The 19379-nt window shown below is 42.8% G+C and overlaps 1 protein-coding gene across 1 annotated transcript in view; it reads right to left on the bottom strand.

Moving 5' to 3' along the window:
- The window catches only part of GOLPH3 (golgi phosphoprotein 3), a 98059-nt gene that overhangs the window by 10459 nt on the left and 68221 nt on the right, over positions 1 to 19379 (bottom strand). Inside the window, exons 3-4 of the mRNA XM_019518278.1 lie at positions 16317 to 16448; positions 3609 to 3723 (exon numbers count right to left, since the gene is read on the bottom strand). Coding sequence (XP_019373823.1) covers positions 3609 to 3723; positions 16317 to 16448 — 247 coding nt within the window. The remainder of the gene's footprint in view (positions 1 to 3608; positions 3724 to 16316; positions 16449 to 19379) is intronic.

The following is a 19379-nucleotide window of genomic DNA, read 5'->3' as shown; positions in this document are numbered from 1 at the left end:
CTGGGGGGGGGGGGCAGCCCCTCCCACGCCCAGTGCCCTGCGCTGCAAGCGGGCACAGGCAGACCCAAATGGGCTGCAAGCAGCTGCAGTGCGGGGCACCGGGCATGGGTGGGGAGGGGCCCTCCCTCCCCTTCCTTGCCCGGGGTCCCCCACCCTCAACTTACTGAGCTTCCTGCGCCGCCAGGGCAGCCACGTGCTCCCAGCCTAGAATCCCCGGAAGGGGCTACTGGCTGGGTGGGGGTGGGCTGGGCAGGCCCCGCTGTTGTTGGAACCCGCTGGGCTTCCCCTGGGTCCTACTGCCCTTGGTTCCTATAATTTTTGACAGGAACCAAGGGCAGAGAAATATTCATTTTCCAATTTTTTTAGGGGCCCCATGGGCCGGATAGAATGGCCTCGGCCCATGAGCTGTATTTTGCCCACCCCTGACCTAGAGATAAGTCTCACTGCCACCAGGTAGAACTGCCCTATGCACCTCCATTTTCAGGAGGCATGTTGGAGCCAAAACAGGAAGAGTTGCAGCAGAAATGCTTGCCTCCTGCATAATATAATGCAAGCAGGCACACTTTTCTGCTGCGGCTGCTTTTCAGTTTGGTTTCAATGTACCTCCTGAAAAACGTAAGTGCACAGGGCAATTTCACCCTGCAGCAGTGCCGGCCTCACAGTACTCCGGTGAAGAACCACTACTGTAGAGATTTAGACAGATGTGTGCTGTGTTTTCAGGAGGTGGTAATATTCTGACAAACATATTTTTATGTTCTGTAGACTGCTTTCTTCACCACGAATCACCTTATTTTGTTGTTCTGGATTGACAAACATGTGGCCTTAAATTAGGAGTGGGCAAAATATGGCCTGAGGGCCAGATCTGGCCCACGAGGCCATTCTATCCGGCCCGCAGGGCCCCTAAAAAATTTCAAAAATTATTATTTCTCTGCCCTTGGTTCCTGTAAGAAGTGACAGAAACCCTGCGCTCAGCATCAACTTGTAACCCGCCCCCACTGCCAGCCTAGGCCATACAGTGGCTCCGGGCTTGCCCATCAGGGCTGCATGTGGCAATAGCAGCTGCAGCCCCACTGCTTGCTGCATCAGGCAGTGTTTGCCACTGCAGCAAGCGGCGGGGCTGCAGCTGCTGCCACCACTAAGCAGGCATGGAGCTCAGGCTTGCAGCAGGGCGGGTTATAAGCTGGTGCTGAGCATGGGTAAAAGCGGCCCCTAGCTTGTCCCATGGCCGGCACCCCGCACTGCAGCCGCTCACAGCTTGCATGGGCCTGCCTGTGCTTGCTCCAGACAGCCCCATGTGGGCTACGAGTGCCTACAGCATGAAGCACCAGCCACGGGGTGACCTATGCAGCCCTGGACAGCCTGTCAAAACTGGGTAAGTGGTCCTCTGCCCAAAATAATTGCCCGCCCCTGCCTTAAATGTGCCATTTGCACATCGTGTTTCCTTTGCAAATTGACATAAGTCTTGCTTTCCCTTTTCCTCAATTATAGTATATGCTGCAGTAATTTAGGACTGGATTTGCCATTTTCTAGCAATGGTTTCCAGTCAAAAATCTAAAAATTTGATACCCACACACAGCTGAGAAGTCATTTTTTTTTTTTTAAAAGAGTAGCGCTAAACCAATGATCTCCAAACCCTACCGCCTCCAAACTAGCTATAAAAAAAAATACTAGTATTATGGGTTGGGTCAGTCATCTTTATTTTAAAGCATTCTCTAAACCAAATCTCCTCAGAAAAAAAGCTTAGCAGGGTAGGCTAGGTCAGAAGTGACCGAACTGTGGCATGGGCAGCCTGTGTGTGTGGATCAGAGAGGAAAAAACCAGCACAGTAGCAGATATGGGAGGAAGCAGAAAGCAGAGCAACAAATGTGGAAAGGAGAACAGGTAAGGAAGCAGAAAGCAGAGCAGCAGACCAGGCATGGGAAGAAGGATGGGAGTGACACTTGGAGAGGGTGCAGGGCTAATTTGTGACAGCCCTACCAAGACAACTGGGCCCCTACTGGGCTAGGACATGTACATAATACCCTTAAGGAGCATGTAAAGTGCTGGTGACTCATTAAGTACATTATTTGCACAAGTATTGACCTAATGGGCACAGAGTGGGAGGGAGAGTGTGTTAATATGGAGGATATGTTTTTGATAAGAAAAACAAATCCCTTTTAAGCCTGTAGAAATATTTGCAAAGTTAGTGACAACTGTGGTTAATGGTTCTCTAGAACTGCAAAGTTGCATGGCCATAGCACTTGCTTACAGGCACTGCACAGAACAGGAGGCCAACAAAGGACATCCAGAACTCATGTTAGTCATTTCTCTCTCTCTCTCTCTCCTTTCCTTCTCCCCAACCATTTCTGTATGGTTGGAATGAGAGAGAACTGAATGCAAGTTAAGACATGAAGCAAAAGGAAAAGGAAACAGAGAGGGAGGGAAGAAAAGAATACAATTAAAATGAAAGGAAACAAAAGTCAGAGAGGTTTCTCAGGTTAAGTTTACTTTATACAACTTGCCCATGAGAAAACCCATTCGAAGGGAATACTTTTTTTTATTCATATAAATTCATCCTAGAATTCAAAGGCCTGTTCTAAAGGCATGCTATACTTTTAACAACAGAGTTTTCTCCCCCCCCCTCCATTTCCTTTTTCAGAATATATAGTACAGTTTGTGTTTCTGAACCCCACCTGTATTCCATTCCTCAGCTGGTATACATTTAATTTAAAATAACAGACAAGCAACTCTAATGAGTCTTGGCTTCAGCAAGATGAAACACATTATATATTAAAAGACAATCATCATTCAGTAATGGAATTCCCTTTTCATTTCAGATTAACTGATGCATTGAAGTGGAGACAGACAATTGTCATGGATTTAAGTAAAGAAAATGTTAATTGCCTCTACTGTAATGGAAGAATCCAATTTGCATTCCACTCCTGATATTAATTTGTGGGAAGATTTCAAGGTAATTGTGTCCGAATAATTCATTTTGCATCCCTCATTCTGAACAGATTAGAACTGACTACCCTGATCAGTCAAGTTTGAAAATATTGGCTAAAAAGATGGGTTATGAAAAGTTAAAAACTGTAGCCTTGTTCTTTACCATTCCTTTATAACCTCAAAAAGCCCCAACGTAATTTGTGTTCTTGCGTTTTGTCTTAGAAATTTTGATTCACTTCCCTTTCTTTGCTGGAGAATCCAAAGTGTGAACTCCCATAAGGATGTAACCTGAACTGCACTCTCTTTTCACTCAGGTAAACTGCATCTTGGAACTCAACTCTATTTAACTGATGGTTCTTCCTGAAGAAAGTTGTTGTACATCCAAATATTTAGCTTCCAAAGTTTGAAGAGCAAGGCAAATGACATCCTCAGAACTTTGCATTTTGATCCCTTCTACCACTGCCTCAACAGGATCAACAATTATTTGTACCCTTATACTGCTCAAAGGCTACCAGCAGGATTTACCCTCAGTTTGAGAGATGCTATAAGACTGGTTCTTTCCCTGAAGACCTTACAATTTGTTTTCTAGGCTAGTGATGATAGATGAATAGATACAGAGTTGTATACCATCGCTAGACTAGAAAGTATATAAGTAAATAAAATAATCAATGTCCACATCATACCACTAAGTAGCTCGATCCAGTTCTGCACTGTTTCGGGAGGCTGGGTTTCCTTAATATGCTTCAGAGCTTCGTCAAGTAGAACATCCCCTGTAGGAGCATCTGACTTGCAGATAACCTGATGGGAAAAAGGTGTATTAGCTGATTTTGTTTATACACCTTAACATCTAGAATGAACAAACTGGAAAACTCCACCTGTATTCCCACAACTGGGGGGAATAAAAATACATTTTCCAAAGAAACAAGGTAAATTTGGACTTTAAATACATCTTTCTTATCTTTTTTACATAGATCTATATAGAATTAAACTTGAAATTATGACAACCTGCAATACGACTCAAACATGACTTAATAAATGTTAAGCAACACATTTGTAGCAGAGTTTTCAGGAAACTGACCCAATGAACTGGTGTCTAAAAACAGAACTTGAAGTGTAAACCAGCTTTCGACAACACTGGCCTCTTCTTAAAGAAAACTATTCATTTTAGTTATTTTACTATTTATTTCAACTCTTAGCTCATTCCAAGTTGAGAAACCAAGTGGGAGTTTAACAAACACAAATGCTTTTCCCCTCTCCTTCCAATGTATAAATAAAAGTTAAGTGAGAGAGCTCTACTATTTCTGATGTCTTAAAGGAGACTGACTAAAAACATCAGTTCAATTCACTAACTACAACGAATAATTCCTGTATTTATTAAAACTTTTAATGCAGAACATGTTGGTTTAATAAACCTTTTCCTTGGCAATTCAGAATGTTTTTAGTTAACCTTAAGTGTGCTGGACAGCTGTGTTAAACTGCAGTTTAACCAAGTTTCATTAGCCATCCAAATAAACCTTTGACCCATCAAAATTAAAAAGAAATTGTAAAAAGAAATACATCATTAGCCATTTTCTGAATAAATATAGCTATGTTGTGAGTTAAATAAAATATCTAGATTGTTTCAGCTTGATTAGTATAAAGACCAAAGTTAACGTAAAGGCTAAGATCTATTTACAAGTCAGCATGGTTTCCAAACACCAAGTACTCAACCTCTCTCCCCTGAGGAAAATAGTTTCAAAATATGCAAAAAAATTAAAAAACTCAGCTATTGCCAATTTATATCACAATTAGAAGCACTCATATGGACTGTTTTATCAGTGTATTTGATTTATCGGTTTATCCGGCCCTAAAAACAGGGGTTAGCAACCTTTTTTGCAGTGGGGTTCCACTACAACAGAGGTTAGCTCCAAATGTGAGCTGTTTCCAAACAGGGCCCATACTACTACCACAAGAGCTGGAGCCACCACTTTCCTCTGCTGCCTAGCCTTTTGGCTTTGTGGGCCATATAAAATAACTTTGTAGGCCACATTTGGCCCATAAGCCATAGGCTGCCAACCCCTGCACTAGATGATAAAGAGATAAAAACAGCCATTATGGATTTGTCAAAAAAACCCAAGCAAACAGATCAAGACAAATCAAATTTCCTTCTTTGGTATGTTAACTAACTTAAAAGATAAAAAAGCAGTAGAGTTGATCTTAACTTTAATATGGTTTTTGACATTGTCCCAACACCCACACAACATTTATAAATCAACTAGGGAAATAGGGTCCAGATGAAATTGACACCAGGTAGGAACATAACTTTTTGAAAAGCTACTTAGCGTAATTATTGAGAGTTTGCTGTCAACTTGGAGAACCACTTCAAGCAACATCTAACAGGGATCTGTCCTTGACCCACCTGTATTCAACAAGTAGGCTAAAAAAAGATGGCGGACTGGTGCATTTATAAAGTCTACAAAAACAACAAGCACTCTGGAAAACAGGACCGTATATTAATTTTCCTGTAATTGCAGTGTATGGGAATTGGCAGTCCTTTCATTTTCCTTGCTTTTACCTATGGCACGTTGTTAGGTATTCTTGGGGTTTCCAATTATGTGCATAAGGATGTAAAGGTGGCATTTTTGGTTTAAATGATGATTTTGGAGAATTCTTAGTAAATGGCTCTCTACCAACTTACCAATACAGGGGCTGGACTCAATGGCTCAGAAAGCTCCTTGCAGTCCTATGGCCCTCAAATTAAAATGTTTTAAGTAAATTGGAGAGGTGCCTTTCCCCCCACCCCCCGCCAAAAAAAAAATATATATATCAACAAAATGGAAAGCAATAAAGATAAGTACAATATCCTACACTTATGAAGAAAAGAAAACAAATCAAAAGGCATAAATACAAAATAAGAGACTGCCTAAGTAGGTGACAATATGACACAAAAAGACCTAGTAGTTTTCATGGACCCTAAGCTAATTGAGTCAACCATGTGATACTGTTGCAAAAAAAGGCAAATCTCATTCTGGGATTTATTAGCAGAAGTGCTTTAGGTAAGACCCAAGAGGTAATTATCCCACCCTACCTGGCCTGATACAGTCTTAGCAGGAGTGCTATATAGTGTTAGTTATCCTACATTTATAATAAATTTTATAGACAAAATGGAAAGAGTTCAGAGAAGTTTACCAGGAATGGAGAAAGACTAATAGCTGATAAAAATAGACCACAGTGGGGAATGAAATACTGGTAGTCTCCCATTATTCAAAAAGTTGTTACAAAGGGGATAGTGATGGATTATTTTGCATGTCTACCAGTGTAAGGACAAGAAGAAATTAATTTAAACTTGCCACAAAGAAGATTTAGGTTGGATATTAGGAATATGAAACCTCTCTTCAACTATAAGGGTAGCAACAGCAGTCCTGAAAACAATGGGAGCTAGTCAACTTCAATGTTGCCATCTCCTCTTATTTTCAAGGCTTTTAATAACAACCCAGAAATTAATTAGTTCCCATCAATATAAAAGCTTCTAAGAGCAACTCTTTAACAACCATTTCCCCTTCACCCTCTCTGGCATCAATTATGCAGTTAAATGAAGTTCAACTAAATTATAAAGTAGGCAGTGAAATTAAAAAAATATGCTCTTAAACTTCCTATGATCTTAATCAATATGCAAGTAACTACTTTTTGTTATAGGTCAGTATTTCCCAACCAGTGTACCATGGCAAAAAAGTGTGCAGTCAGAAATGAACATGAGTGCCATGGAATTTTGCCATGGCAGTGAGCTACAATAGGTATGATGAGGATGGGGAATGCTTTAACAGGTGTGCAGTGAAAATTTTTTATTAATGTATGTGTGCCTTGGGCTGGAAAAGATTGGAAAACACTGTTATAGGTAAACACTAGGCAAAAATTAGGACTAGTACTACCTTATGCGGTTAGAGTGAATTCTGAATTTAGATATGCCTAAATGGAGTACATTGTGCAATTTAATTTTTTTAATGGACATTTTAGTAGGTAACTATATTTAAACCTCCTTTGCAGTTTATCACTATCTATGTTACCTTTATTCTGCAAAAGTTTCACAATCTCTTTTAAAAACAGCAATCAGTTCACTTGGCCTTAGATTATCTTTTTAAAAAGGTAAGCAAAGTATGCAGAAATATGTAACATATTACATAAGACTCATCTTTCATTAGTGACATCATGCAGAAGATCTGCATTACAGATACAGTAGCATTTTTAAAATAACTTAACGCAGCACTAACTACTGAGCCATGCATCAATTCAATTACAGAGCGTCTTAATGAAGACCCATTCTCAATGACAATTTTAAATTAAATTTATTGGCATTACATCTGTGGCATTCTTAAAGAAAAGAGTATTTGTTTAACATCTATTTGAACACTTATATGAATGCTGGTAATTTCGAAGTACTTTAAACTAACCCTTACAGAACTCTAGTGCAAAGCAAAATGTTTTGGTCTCAGGCCAAAACCAGAATTAAATATGGAACAGAAATGCACAATTCCTTGCTTCCAATCGCACCATTACCACCACCAGACTGCACAAAAGTGTGTTAAGGCATAACATTACCCCATATCCCAAAATTCATGGTATCCATCAGACAAAAACCCATCCCCTCCCTACAGATCAGGATTCTAGTAAATTTGAATTTACTTCAGATGCTATTCAGCATCACAACCAAATACTAGGTAGACAACAATATTTGGGAAATCACAAAGGCAGTTCATTTTGGCCAGCAACTTTGACACATAAGGAGTGATACAATCCATTGTTTTCAAATTCCCAAAGCCTGGACACGAAGGAAGGATAACCAGCGTGTCTGGATTCTGAGAGCACAATGAACAGAACAGCTTTTTAAAAGCTGAAGATGTGCTATACAGTTAGCTAGCACTGGAGCTGGAAAAATAGAAGGGTGTTTTAATACTGTAAACAGAAGCAAAAGAACTGAATGAAATGCTCAGAAACAGATAGTATAAGACTAGTCTGTCCAATACAAGATTATGATTGATCTGTAGTGGTTTCATCTGAATTAAGATAATTTCTTAATATGACATACAAAAGGCACAGGATTTGATTTTTAACAGGTAAGGCATCAATTACAATAGCTAAATCACCAGCATGGCAGACCAAAACTACATAACATTTTACATTTCTAAAACAAAAAGCCACTAGTTTACAACTGGTTTTGGTTAAGTTGTATTTAATAGTTAAAAAGCCAGGAACATGAAAACAGACACTTCTAGTTTGATTGGTAACATAATTTTGTTTGGTTTCTACAGAATTTTCCATTTAAAAGAGGTTTTCAACCAGCAGGACATGACTGAAGAGATGTGGTTTTGGGTTGATACTTTTCTTAATCTTAACAGAGTTTGTTTCTAATCCTGACAGTTGTATTAATATGATTGAGAAGGCATGTTGAATATAAATGAATATGGTGATGTTTGACCACCACAGCATCTCCAAGAAAAATAAACTACTCCATTCTCTTTCAGATCCCGTGGACTGTGCAGTTCTGGAATCAGGCATTTTGCCAGTCAATTTACCCCCTTTCCTGCAGCTACATTCTTGCTTCTTTTCTTTCCATTATGCTAGAACCAATCTGTAGTTCTTTTCTGCTTACCACCTCTTCCTTCAACCCTTCAGGTGAAAGCTGGATTACAATGCTCCCAGCAAGTTTCCATGGGGACAAGCATCAGAGTAAAACCAGCCATCCTCCCCTTCTCACCTGCAGGGATATTCTGAAGGCATCTCTGCTCACTAATGTACACTGGCTTGCTCCGAATGCTTCTTGCTAGGCTTAGGCTGACAGATTTTTAACTTGGAGATCTTGATCACCCTCTGTACCCTTCTCATGCTGCTACCATAAAAGGATCTGGGGGAAATGGATCACAGCCTTAGGACTGAAACTATTTTTACAGATGGGCAAATCAAAGGGGGGGGGGAGCCAGAGGGGGAAGGGAAGGATAAGAAGATATATATATTTTTTTTTTAGAGATTTGCTAAATTCTCAAAATTTTGGCCTTTAGATAAATCAGAACAAACACAAATGTGCAACAATGTCCTTGCCAATATCAGCATTATTTATCATGCATTAGTGCATCATACACCTGATAGCTGAGTGTGTGCACTTCAGTTTCACCAAAAATCTAGTGATTTTCCACAATACAGCAGTGCTACTCTGCAGCAGGGTGGTGGTGGTAAATATGAAACATCTCGCATCAATTGCTCTTTAAGCAAGTTCTTTCACAGTATGGTCTTTATATTTTGATAATCTACTTTCTGATACATGGTTAAGTCAGAATTGCCAACCTTAAATATTTGCAAATCACAAATCATCCATCCCAAAGTAAATTTTTGTTTGTTTGTTTTAAGTTAAAAGTATTGTGTTCCTGTTATTTACCTTTTGGTTTGGAGCATTTAGGACACAACTGGGTTATATTTTCAACCCTTTTTTTCTCAGCAACAATTAGGGTTGGAAACCTACTTCAAAAAGTTGAATTTTTGACATAATCAGTTGTCTCCAGAAAGGAAGCCATTAGGCAAAACACCAAAATTATCGTGAGGCTTATGAACAGAGATCCTGGTTTCTTGTTTAAAAATCCAAAATTCTCTGATTAAAAACCCCCAAAAATCCATGTATCCAAGGGTGCTGAGGGAGTTGTCTCAGGATGTGACTGCAGAGCTGATGGGCATAATCTCTGAAAATGTGTGGCGATCAGGGGGGTCCCAGATGACTGGAAAAGGGCAAATTTAATGCCCATCTTTAGAGAAAGGGAAGAAAGAGGATCCAAGGAACTACAGACCAGACAGCCTCACCTCAGTCCCCAGAAAAAGCATGGAACAGATCGTCAAAGAATCTATTTCTAAGCACTTGGAAGAGAAGATGATGATTAGAAACAGTTAGCATGGATTCACCAGGGCAAATCATGTCTGACCAACCTGACTGCCTTCTGTGATGAGATGACTGGCTCTGGGGATACGGGGAAAACAGTGGACATAATATACCTTGACTTCAGCAAGGCTTTTGATAGTGTTTCCCACAGCATTCTTGCTAGCAAGCTGAGGAAGTATGGTGGATAGAAAGTTGGCTGGATTGTTGGACTCAACGGGTAGTAGCCAATGGTTCAATGTGTAGTTGGCAGCCAGTATCAAGTGGACTGCCCCATGAGTCAGTTTTGTTCATTATCTTCATTAATGATCTAGAAGATGCGGTGCAGTGCACCCTCAGCAAGTTCGCAGATGACACCAAGCTGAGGGGAATAGCAGATACACTGGAGGGAAGGGCTAGGATTCACAGTGACCTAGACATGAAGTTCAACAAGGACATGCAAAATCCTGCACTTCGGACAGAAGAATCCCATGCACTGCTACAGGCTTGGGACCAACTGGCTAAGCAGCAGCTCTGCAGAAAAGGGCAGGGGGGTTACAGTGGACAGCAAGATGGATATGAATCAGCAGCAGGCCCTTGTTACCAAGAAGGTTAACAGCATACTGGGCTGCATTAGTAGAAGCGTTGCCAGCAGACTGAAGGAGGTAATTATTCTGCACTTGGGAGGCCACATCTAGAGTACTGTGTCCAGTTTTGGGCCTCCCACCATAGAAAAGATGTGGACAAAGTGGAGAGACCAGCAGGGAGCAACAAAAATGGTGAGGAGGCTGGGGAATGACTTATGAGAAGAGGCTGAGGGAACCAGGTTTATTTAATTTGGAGAAGAGAAGATTGAGCAGGTATTTCATACCAGCCTTTAACTACCTGAAGGGGGGTTCCAAAGAAGATGGAGTTAACCTGTTCTCAGTGGTGGCAGATGACAGAACAAGGAGCAATGGTCTCAAGTTAAAGCAAGAGAAGTTTAGTTTGGATATTAGGAAAAACTCTCTCACTAGGAGGGTGATGAAGCACTGGAACAGGCTTCTTAGAGAGGTGCTGGAATCTCCATCCTTGGAGGTTTTTAAGGCCCGGCTCGACAAACTCCTGGCTGGGATGATTCTGATTTGAGCAGGGGGCTGGACTAGATGACCTCCTGAGGTCCCTTCCAACCCTAATTTTCTATTATTCTATGATAATGTTTACTTGATATATTTACAATTTTAAAGCAATTTGAAAACCTAGCAGTGCCTCAATCATAATAAAATAAATTCTAAATACCTATATACTTGGCATTTGATTTTGTTTTAAATCAAGGAAAATCAGAGCTTCCCCTGCTCCCTTCACTCACCAGGATGTGGGTCCAGCTGTGGTTGTCCCCCCTGCCACTTTGTGGCACTGAGCAGCCCTGATATGCTGGTGCCCCACCCATGCTGTTGCCTCCCACTCCCAACCCAGAGTATCCCAACCCCCAGCCTTGCTGGTGCCCCTCACTTCTGACCCGCAGTCTCCCACTGCCCCCAGGTCTGCTGGTGCCCCTCATTCCTGACCTGCTGTTCTCCATCCCCCCCTGGCCCCAGCCCTGGTGTGGGGGAAAGGGGATAGATGGCCATAGGTGATGCCTAGGTGACGCGTTGGGAGGGTGGGTAAAGGAAGCATGTGCCCTACCCAGAGTTCTCCACCCACAGTGGGGCACCAGACTGCAGCCTTGCTGGATCAGCATCAGGCAGCCCAGTGGGTGGGACCCAGCGTGGAAGGGAGTGCCACACCACCTTGGCCACCAAGGTGAGGCACCCCCTGCTGCCTGGCAGCAGTGGGGGGGCACAACTCTGTGTTGCCACCACTGCCAGAACCCCATGCCAGTCACACTGCCAAGGTGAGGCACTGCAGCACTGCAGAGTTGTGTTCCCCTGCTGCTGCCAGGTGGGCAAGGGGTGCTTTACCATGGCAGCATGGCAATCCTTGTGGCGGCAGCAGCACTGAGCCTCCCTGCCCCACTCCATCTCCCCACTCCAGGTCCCATCCGGTGGGCTGCAGAAGCATCTCCTTCCTGGTGCCTGTCTGGCCAGGCTGCAGTCCCATGCCCCGCTATGGCCACAGAATTCGGGGGATGGGAGAGACGGACACGTGCGCCCCCATGTCTCCCTCCTGACACACTGCCCCCTCCCCACAAGTGCATACAGCAGCAGGGAGCCTGCCCCCACTCACCCACCCCCCGGGAAAAGACATCTGTGGCTCGGTCCTGCTGCCTGACTGGGCCCTGTCGCTGCACATTCCCACCGACTCTGGCCCCCACCCCAGGTACTGCCTTGGCTGGGCAGCACCCCCCACCAGCCAACCTTGCCCCACTCCCTCCCTGTGTGGGCTCAATGCAAGACGCCACCTCAATCTTCCCACACATCGCCCATGTTCTCCCCCAGTTCCCATGCATCACTTATGCCCCTCAGACTTACCTGCAGGGAGCTGTGGGAGCTGCTCTCCACCACGTTGCCTCACTGTATTGCCAGCCACGTGCAAGTAGGTAGGTGCCCCCCTCCTCTGATTGCCTTCCTCCTGCTCCCCCCAGCCCCTTGCATGCTGGAACTCTACCAACCTGCAAGGGGAAACTTGTGGTTTCCCACATTCCATGATTTTCCCCTTTAAAAGGAGAAATCCATGGTTTCCATGGGAAACTGAAAATTCGGATGCCTGCTCATGACAAAGGGGGTTGGCAACACCGAGAAGCAAGATCCAGATCATATTCTGCCCTCTTAGTGTCTTAAGCCTACATAGCTCCTTAACCAAAAATAAGTACATATCAGCTTAGGAAAGCAATCCTACTCTACACTGCTCTTCCATTCTCTCGATAAACAGCCTTCCACGCCTTTGGAGCACAGGGGAGTTATCTACAAGCGGCCAATAGGAAATGCTTTGCACAGGAGTGTGGGAACTGTTACCCTTAAGCCTGAAGGGGTTTGACCCAACAACTCCCACTTCCTAGAAAATTGTTTATAAGCTATTACTGTAGACTAGGCTGGCTTGAGTACTCCTGTTCCTCTGGCTGAAGCTGGGCCTCGTTGTGGGTGCTTTCCACCTAAAGTCATGAGTATAGAAGAGCAGCAAGAAAGAGGCAGCCTAAGTCTGTAGCCCAGGGAGGAGCACACTCCCCCTGGGAGGAAGGGAGACCTAGGTTCTGCTCCAAACGTTGTTAATGCATTTTGCACCATCTACTCAAAACAGGGGGTCTCAAAGCAGTGCCATCCTTACTAAATCAAAGGGTCACACCCTCTCTCTTGCTCTTCTTATGGCTTTATGCATGACTCTTGCATTTCTTCCCACTCAGTTGCTCAGCTAGCACAGAGCTGTGCTATGCCACCCCATCTCTGCAGTACTCCCCTCTGTTAAACAGCCTGTTATTCTACTACACCTGCACTCACCCTCACTATAGAGGGGATGGGAAAAAGCAAGCCCAGGCAGCTGGCTGTTCCAGAGGGTGGAAACTTGCAGGCCATGACATCCACTGTAGCAAAAGGTTGCCACCCCCTAACCAAGACAATTCACTCAACTCCTTGACTACAGTGTTTGGGACTACAGGTTTCCAATGCAGTGAAAACTGCCCAAGCAACACAAAATTTACTTACCAGACAACGGCTGCTAGAAAAGGTACATCTTTCAGTTGTGCTGCCAAATGGCTACTTACCAAATCTTACAAGACTTCCATGAAATGTTAGGATTTCAAAATGGCCAATATGACCCTTGCAGGTATAAACAGGGAAATCTCAAATAGGATACACCACCTCTGTATCTGGCATTCATGTGGCTGCCTTTAACATACCATGTCCTGTTCTTATCCATAACTCAGCAAGAATGTTGATAAACTGGAGAAGGTTTAGAGAAAAGCTATATAAATTATTAAAGGACTGGAAAAGAGGCGTTATAGACTGAGCTCCTTGAGCCTGTTCTAAATTTATCTAAGGTAAAGTTAAGGGCAACTTGACCAGTCTGTACATATCTCCCCCAAGTGGTTAAGAAACTTGATAACATGTTGGCCATTTTCAATCTAGCAGACAAAAAGACTGAGTTGAAACCAGACAAATTTAGACTCAAAATGAGGTGCAATATTTAATAGTGAGGATAATTAACCAAAGAATATCTTTCCAAATATGGTATAGGATTCTCTACCACTGGAAATTTTTAAATAGGTATTGTTAGATATAAAGAAAACTCTTTACACAGTTTTGATTCAGTATATACTACAATACACAGCCCCTTTTCCTCTCTTATGCTAAGCAGTTTCTATTTTAAATTTTACTTTGGTCAGTTTCATTCTTTCATATCTGCAAGTAACTACCCAACCCTGATTCTGTGTGAACTCACCAAATCCAAACCCAAAGAAGCTGATAAACTCCCACTGATTTCAGAAGAGTTCAGACTGCCCATCTAGTTTGGGAAGGGAAGACTTAAAGTCTACTTTAGCAGTGAAAGTTGTTCTCGGCTCATACTATATTTATAGCATAAATTAATAGCTAAAGAAAATCCACTGATCCTGCTCAGTTTTGGTATACATCATAATTTACCTGTTTGTAACAAGCCTTTGAAGTTTAAAGCAGATTACTTTCTTCAGACTACCTCACATACTTTTCATTACGCAGTTGCTGGCATATTCTACAAATGCTAAAGAATATGCAAATGGTATGTGTTTTTTAAACTAAAAAGACAGATGAAATTCTAAGCAAGTTGCTCCTGAGACTACTCGAGTAAATGTCAAAATTAGACATTTAACATCAAGTTCTTGGAGTCTTTTGGAGTTTTTTTCTTTTTAAACACTACAAATTAGATGCAAGGTGATGATTTGGCTTTTACTCTTTACTGCATGTGTGCACAGACTACTTTTCTAAAAAAAAAATCCTTAGAATCTTATTTAAAAAGCAGAGTCAGACACTTAGAAAGAAGAAAAAAACTAGACATATTGATCATATGGAACAAATATAGCCTTTAAGAAACATTCTTGAACATCTGACAAGTTGGGAACATCTAAAGTTGGGAACGAGGTCAGATTCTGTGCAAATTAAAGCTGAATACAGCTGAACCAGACTAGCAGAAGCAAGAGCTGTCTGTATGAACAGAAGTCCAATTCTTCAGAAATGAAGAAGGCTGGAAAAGATTTGGAAAAGTTTCAAAAAAGTTGCTTTAAGAAGTTGTGTAAAAATATAATATTGACAGGGAAGTCTAGGCAGAAAAGTAAATTTATTTTGAGGCAAAAGGCAATATTTTACCTTTTCAACCCCAATATCCTGATTTTAGAAGTACCCATTAGCATACTGTGAGTAATAATCCCCAAACAGGGAGACATGACTTACCATAAAGCCTGTAAAATCTAGGTGCAAAAGCAAGTAAAAGCTAACTCAGATTTGCAGCCTAAGGAGGGCCCCAATTCAATAAAGTACATAAGGAAATGCCTGACTCGGAGCACTGTATTTACTAACTTAAATGAGACTGGTCATATGATTAAAGGTAAGTGTGTACCACATTTACCTGAATCAAAGTCAACCCTGAATTTAGATAGCTCCCCAAAAGTAGATTCTCTATATTGAAAATTTATAAATGTTATAATTTTCCAGGTATAGAACCTAATTATCAGGGGGTGCCCTAAATTCCTCTCTCTCTCCCCCTGCTACAGCAGGGAAAACAGTGGCTAGGGGATAGGGCGTTCAGGTGGCCCCCTTACTCCGTGCCCCTGCCACTTCTTTCCCCTGCAGCCTTCCTGACCCACCTTCACTAGCACCCCTCAGCTCCCCAAAGCCTCTTTCCCTCCCATCCCCCAAATCCCACCCCACCCAGTCTCTGCCTCTTTCACTCACCCTCCTCCCCACTTACTGCCAGACACTGCTGGGGCTCTGATCCCTCCCAGAGCACAGCATGTGGAAGCTTAACCCTTGTCAGTCCTGGACCATGCAGCAATGTTGGTGATGCTGACTGGCTAGGCAGGGGACAGAGTTTTCATGTACTCTGTGCCTGGGAGGGAACGCAGCTCTAGCTGGAGCCAAGATACATCTGACAGTAAAAAGGGGAGGGCAAACAGAGGTGGGGCAGGAGGGTGCTCTGGGTCTGACTCTGGCCCCAAACTAGACTCAGGGCCAGAGTCAGAGCTGCAGCAGCCAGTTGCTTCCCTCCCTTCCCGCTATACATGCAAATATAAGACAAGGGGTCCTGTCCCCCCCACCAGGGCTGATTAGGGGAAAAAGCTTGGTCTTAGATTCAAGCAAATGTGGTATTTATGTTCTCTGAGGCTATGACTTTCTTTTCTTTTTAAACGGTAAAAGTCAGTTCTTTAGAGCAAGAACTGTACCCTGGAGCACATAAAGTATATTGTACAGTGCTTATTAATACGCAGCACATACGGTATATACTACACTGAGGTTTTGATTATTTGGTACTCCCTCAGTGCAAATAAAGAATATTTTCTTCGTAGGGCAATTTGCATTTAGTCTATCACTTAGAAGAGTACATAAAAATAAACACTGATTTCTGTTCTTCTTACCTTTCTTGTTAATAAACTTTTGCGCCTCATTCCACATGCCTCCAGCTGAAGTCGCCCTCTCAATGCCAGTTCAATTAACATACAGCCACGCAACCCAGAGGAGATGCAATCATTCCAGAAGGATGTGTAACCCTGCAGAATGAGGAAAAACTAAGCAAAAGTTTTCCATCTGCACCTAACTCTAAAAAGACATGCTGTCTTCCCTAGTCACTTCCTCCTACACTCTCATCCTGACAAAAAGTAGCCATTTAAGCCTCAACTCTATGATGAAAGAAAAATCTAACAGAAAAACTACTTCCAGTTTTTTCTCAATCACCCTGCTTCTTAGAAAAAAAAAAGTCACACAGAACACTGTACTGAAAGAGAGCCAAAAAATTATCCCCGATATACAGTTTTACACATATACACAAGCAACACGAAGAAATTTTTTCTGCAATTCACTTCTCGGGTGGCTTCAGTTTAGACAATTTGTATATCATCATCTGCATTTCCTCCAGAAACTTTACATTCATAAAAAATATGTACTGATGAAACACAAGTTATCAGATTACCATATGCTCTTGCATATAACATGCACTCACCCCCCCCCAATCAGCAGAAGGAAGTTGGGGTGCACATTATATGCAAGAAATAGGCAACCCCAAGGGGCCAAAAATTTGCCACCGGGGAACCAGTAGCAGTGTTAATTGCTGTAGCTCTAAGAGCTCTGAGATCCCCCCAGTCAAATTTCTAGACCCATAGGGAGGCCCTGCTGGCCAGATGACATGGCCCCATGTGCCCGATCAGGCTAGTGCATAGAGCCCATCTGTGGACAGACCCAGCGTGCCACCCAATCCAGAGCATGGGGCTGGCAGCAGATTAAGAAGCAAGCTCTGCTCTCTAGCTGCTGCTACGCAGTTACCACAAAGACTTTTCCCCCCGCCCATAACTACCCTTCAAAAACCAAGGTGCATATTATATACAGGACATGCTGTATACAAGACAAAATGGTATTATTAATTGTAAGATTATGTAAGATCTTGCATAGAATCAGATTCTATGCACCACATTTTAATTTACTGTTTTCAAATAGAAGAGTAGGTGAAAAAGAAAAGTTTCCCAAATCAATTCTAAAGCAATTAGCTATTTTTCTCATTGCTACATTGCTTGAAATACATGTACTCAAATATTTTTTTAAATCTACTACACACAATTTCTGTATGTGCCACAAGACACTTAGAGTGTCCTATGAACTACACCAAGTCCACAATACTGTCACTTAAATTTCTGTGATCTTCATACCATTCTGCTCTGGAAACAGGTCAGGAGGAACGGAAGAGAGATTAAACAAAGAAATCTCATCCAACTTCTAGGAATACATTGTTAGCTGATTACATGCATAACACTGCTTGACAGTTTGTGTCAGGGCTGTCCTATGGGTGGCTTCTGCATGGGGTTAACTTGTGCCCCTCTTCCCCTACCCGACAGCCACTCCCAGTAGTGCAACATGGGGTGGGCAACCAGGACCTGCGTCCTGGGCACTGCCTGGGGGAGGAGTGCCAAGAAGATTGGGGGGAAGCTCCTCCTCACCCTTCTGTCCCTGGCTCTGCCAGTACCTTCTGGCTCAGGAAGCAACACAGCAGGCAGCGTGTACCTACTTGGGAGAACCTTTACAATCTTTGAATCCTCCTCAGCCTGGCAAAGAGTGTTTGGAATCAAAAGTATGCAAAAAATATATTTTTTTTGCTACTATTTAGTTGCTCTAATAAAAGATATCACCTCTAGCCCAAAGGTTTTGGCTGTCATAGAGAGCAAGGCATTCTGGAAGTCACTATTTTATAAAATTCACTGCTGCCAGCAAGAGGGCGGGGCAGGGAGGATGGGACAGACCCCAGTATTTGCCACCAAAATCAGCATTTTTCTCTCCCCTCTCCATATGGGCTTTGACAGCAAAATATGGAGTGAACACTCTGCCACCCTAGAGAACTACAATTCCTAGAATACCTTGCACTTCATGACATACTGCCCTGCTGCTGCTTGCTGCTCATCCTGTGAAGAAATCAGAAGGTACCAGTGGGGTGGGTTGAAGTGGGGACAGGGTGACAGAGGACTGCCCCAACAGCATTTTTCTCATGTTGTGCAGCTGGTCGCTTCACCCATTGCTCAAGTACTCCATGTTCACCTTCCCTCCTCCAGCTTCTGCTTCTTGTCCCCATCCAAAGGGATGCTGTGGCAGGGCCAAGGGAGCTTGCAGCCAGCATGCTGGGGGCTGGGAGCCAGAGCATTCACATCATTTGATGCAACAAGAGCCCACAGCTGGGGTTGGGGGACCAGAAGCTTAGAAGCTGACAGCCCCCATCTGTTGCAACTTTAACGGTATTTCAAAGGGAGCACTACAGGCAGTCCTCGATTTACAACATTTTGAGTTACAGGCAGTCCTTGGACTTATGACACAATTGGTTCCTGAAAACGGGGTGATAAATAGAAACACTGTAACTTGGAACCAATTTTCTCATAACAAACAACGTTATAAATGGGGGATTGGTTCCTGAACCAAGGACCCGATACCTTATTTTCACCAAAAATACCCCAGAATTTTGTACTCAATCAATTTATAGATGCATAATATAGCTATATTAATGTATTTATACTGTAAACAGCAATCCTATTGAGTTGGAAGTACTTCCTTGACATGACTTTGCTGGACTTTTTGAAGGGTTCTTGGCTCGCGTCCTCTCAGAAGTCTTGGCTGCAGGCTTTTCTGGAGTCTTGTCTGCTTTGTTTGAGAAAGTGTCCAAGCAAGTTTGGACAGACGCTCTCCAGGGAGATGGGTGATACCATGAACTTGTTCGCTGGCATGGCATCACATCGGATCAAGCGTTGTAAAGTCGAAATGGATGTCAGAAAGTTGAAACAGGGTGTCAATTTATAAATGCTGTAAGTGCGAAATGCTGTAACTCAAAACATTGTAAGTCGAGGACTGCCTGTGCAACGTTTCATACTTACAACATTTATAAATTGACACCATTTCAACTTTCTGATGTCAGTTTCGACTTTACAACGCTTAATCTGACGTGATGCCAC

Source organism: Gavialis gangeticus, unplaced genomic scaffold, assembly GCF_001723915.1.
Source record: "Gavialis gangeticus isolate Ggan-Ray unplaced genomic scaffold, GavGan_comp1, whole genome shotgun sequence".
NCBI lineage: Eukaryota > Metazoa > Chordata > Crocodylia > Gavialidae > Gavialis > Gavialis gangeticus.
The sequence above is the reverse complement of the archived record's forward strand: the minus strand, read 5'-3'. Positions and strand labels throughout refer to the sequence as shown.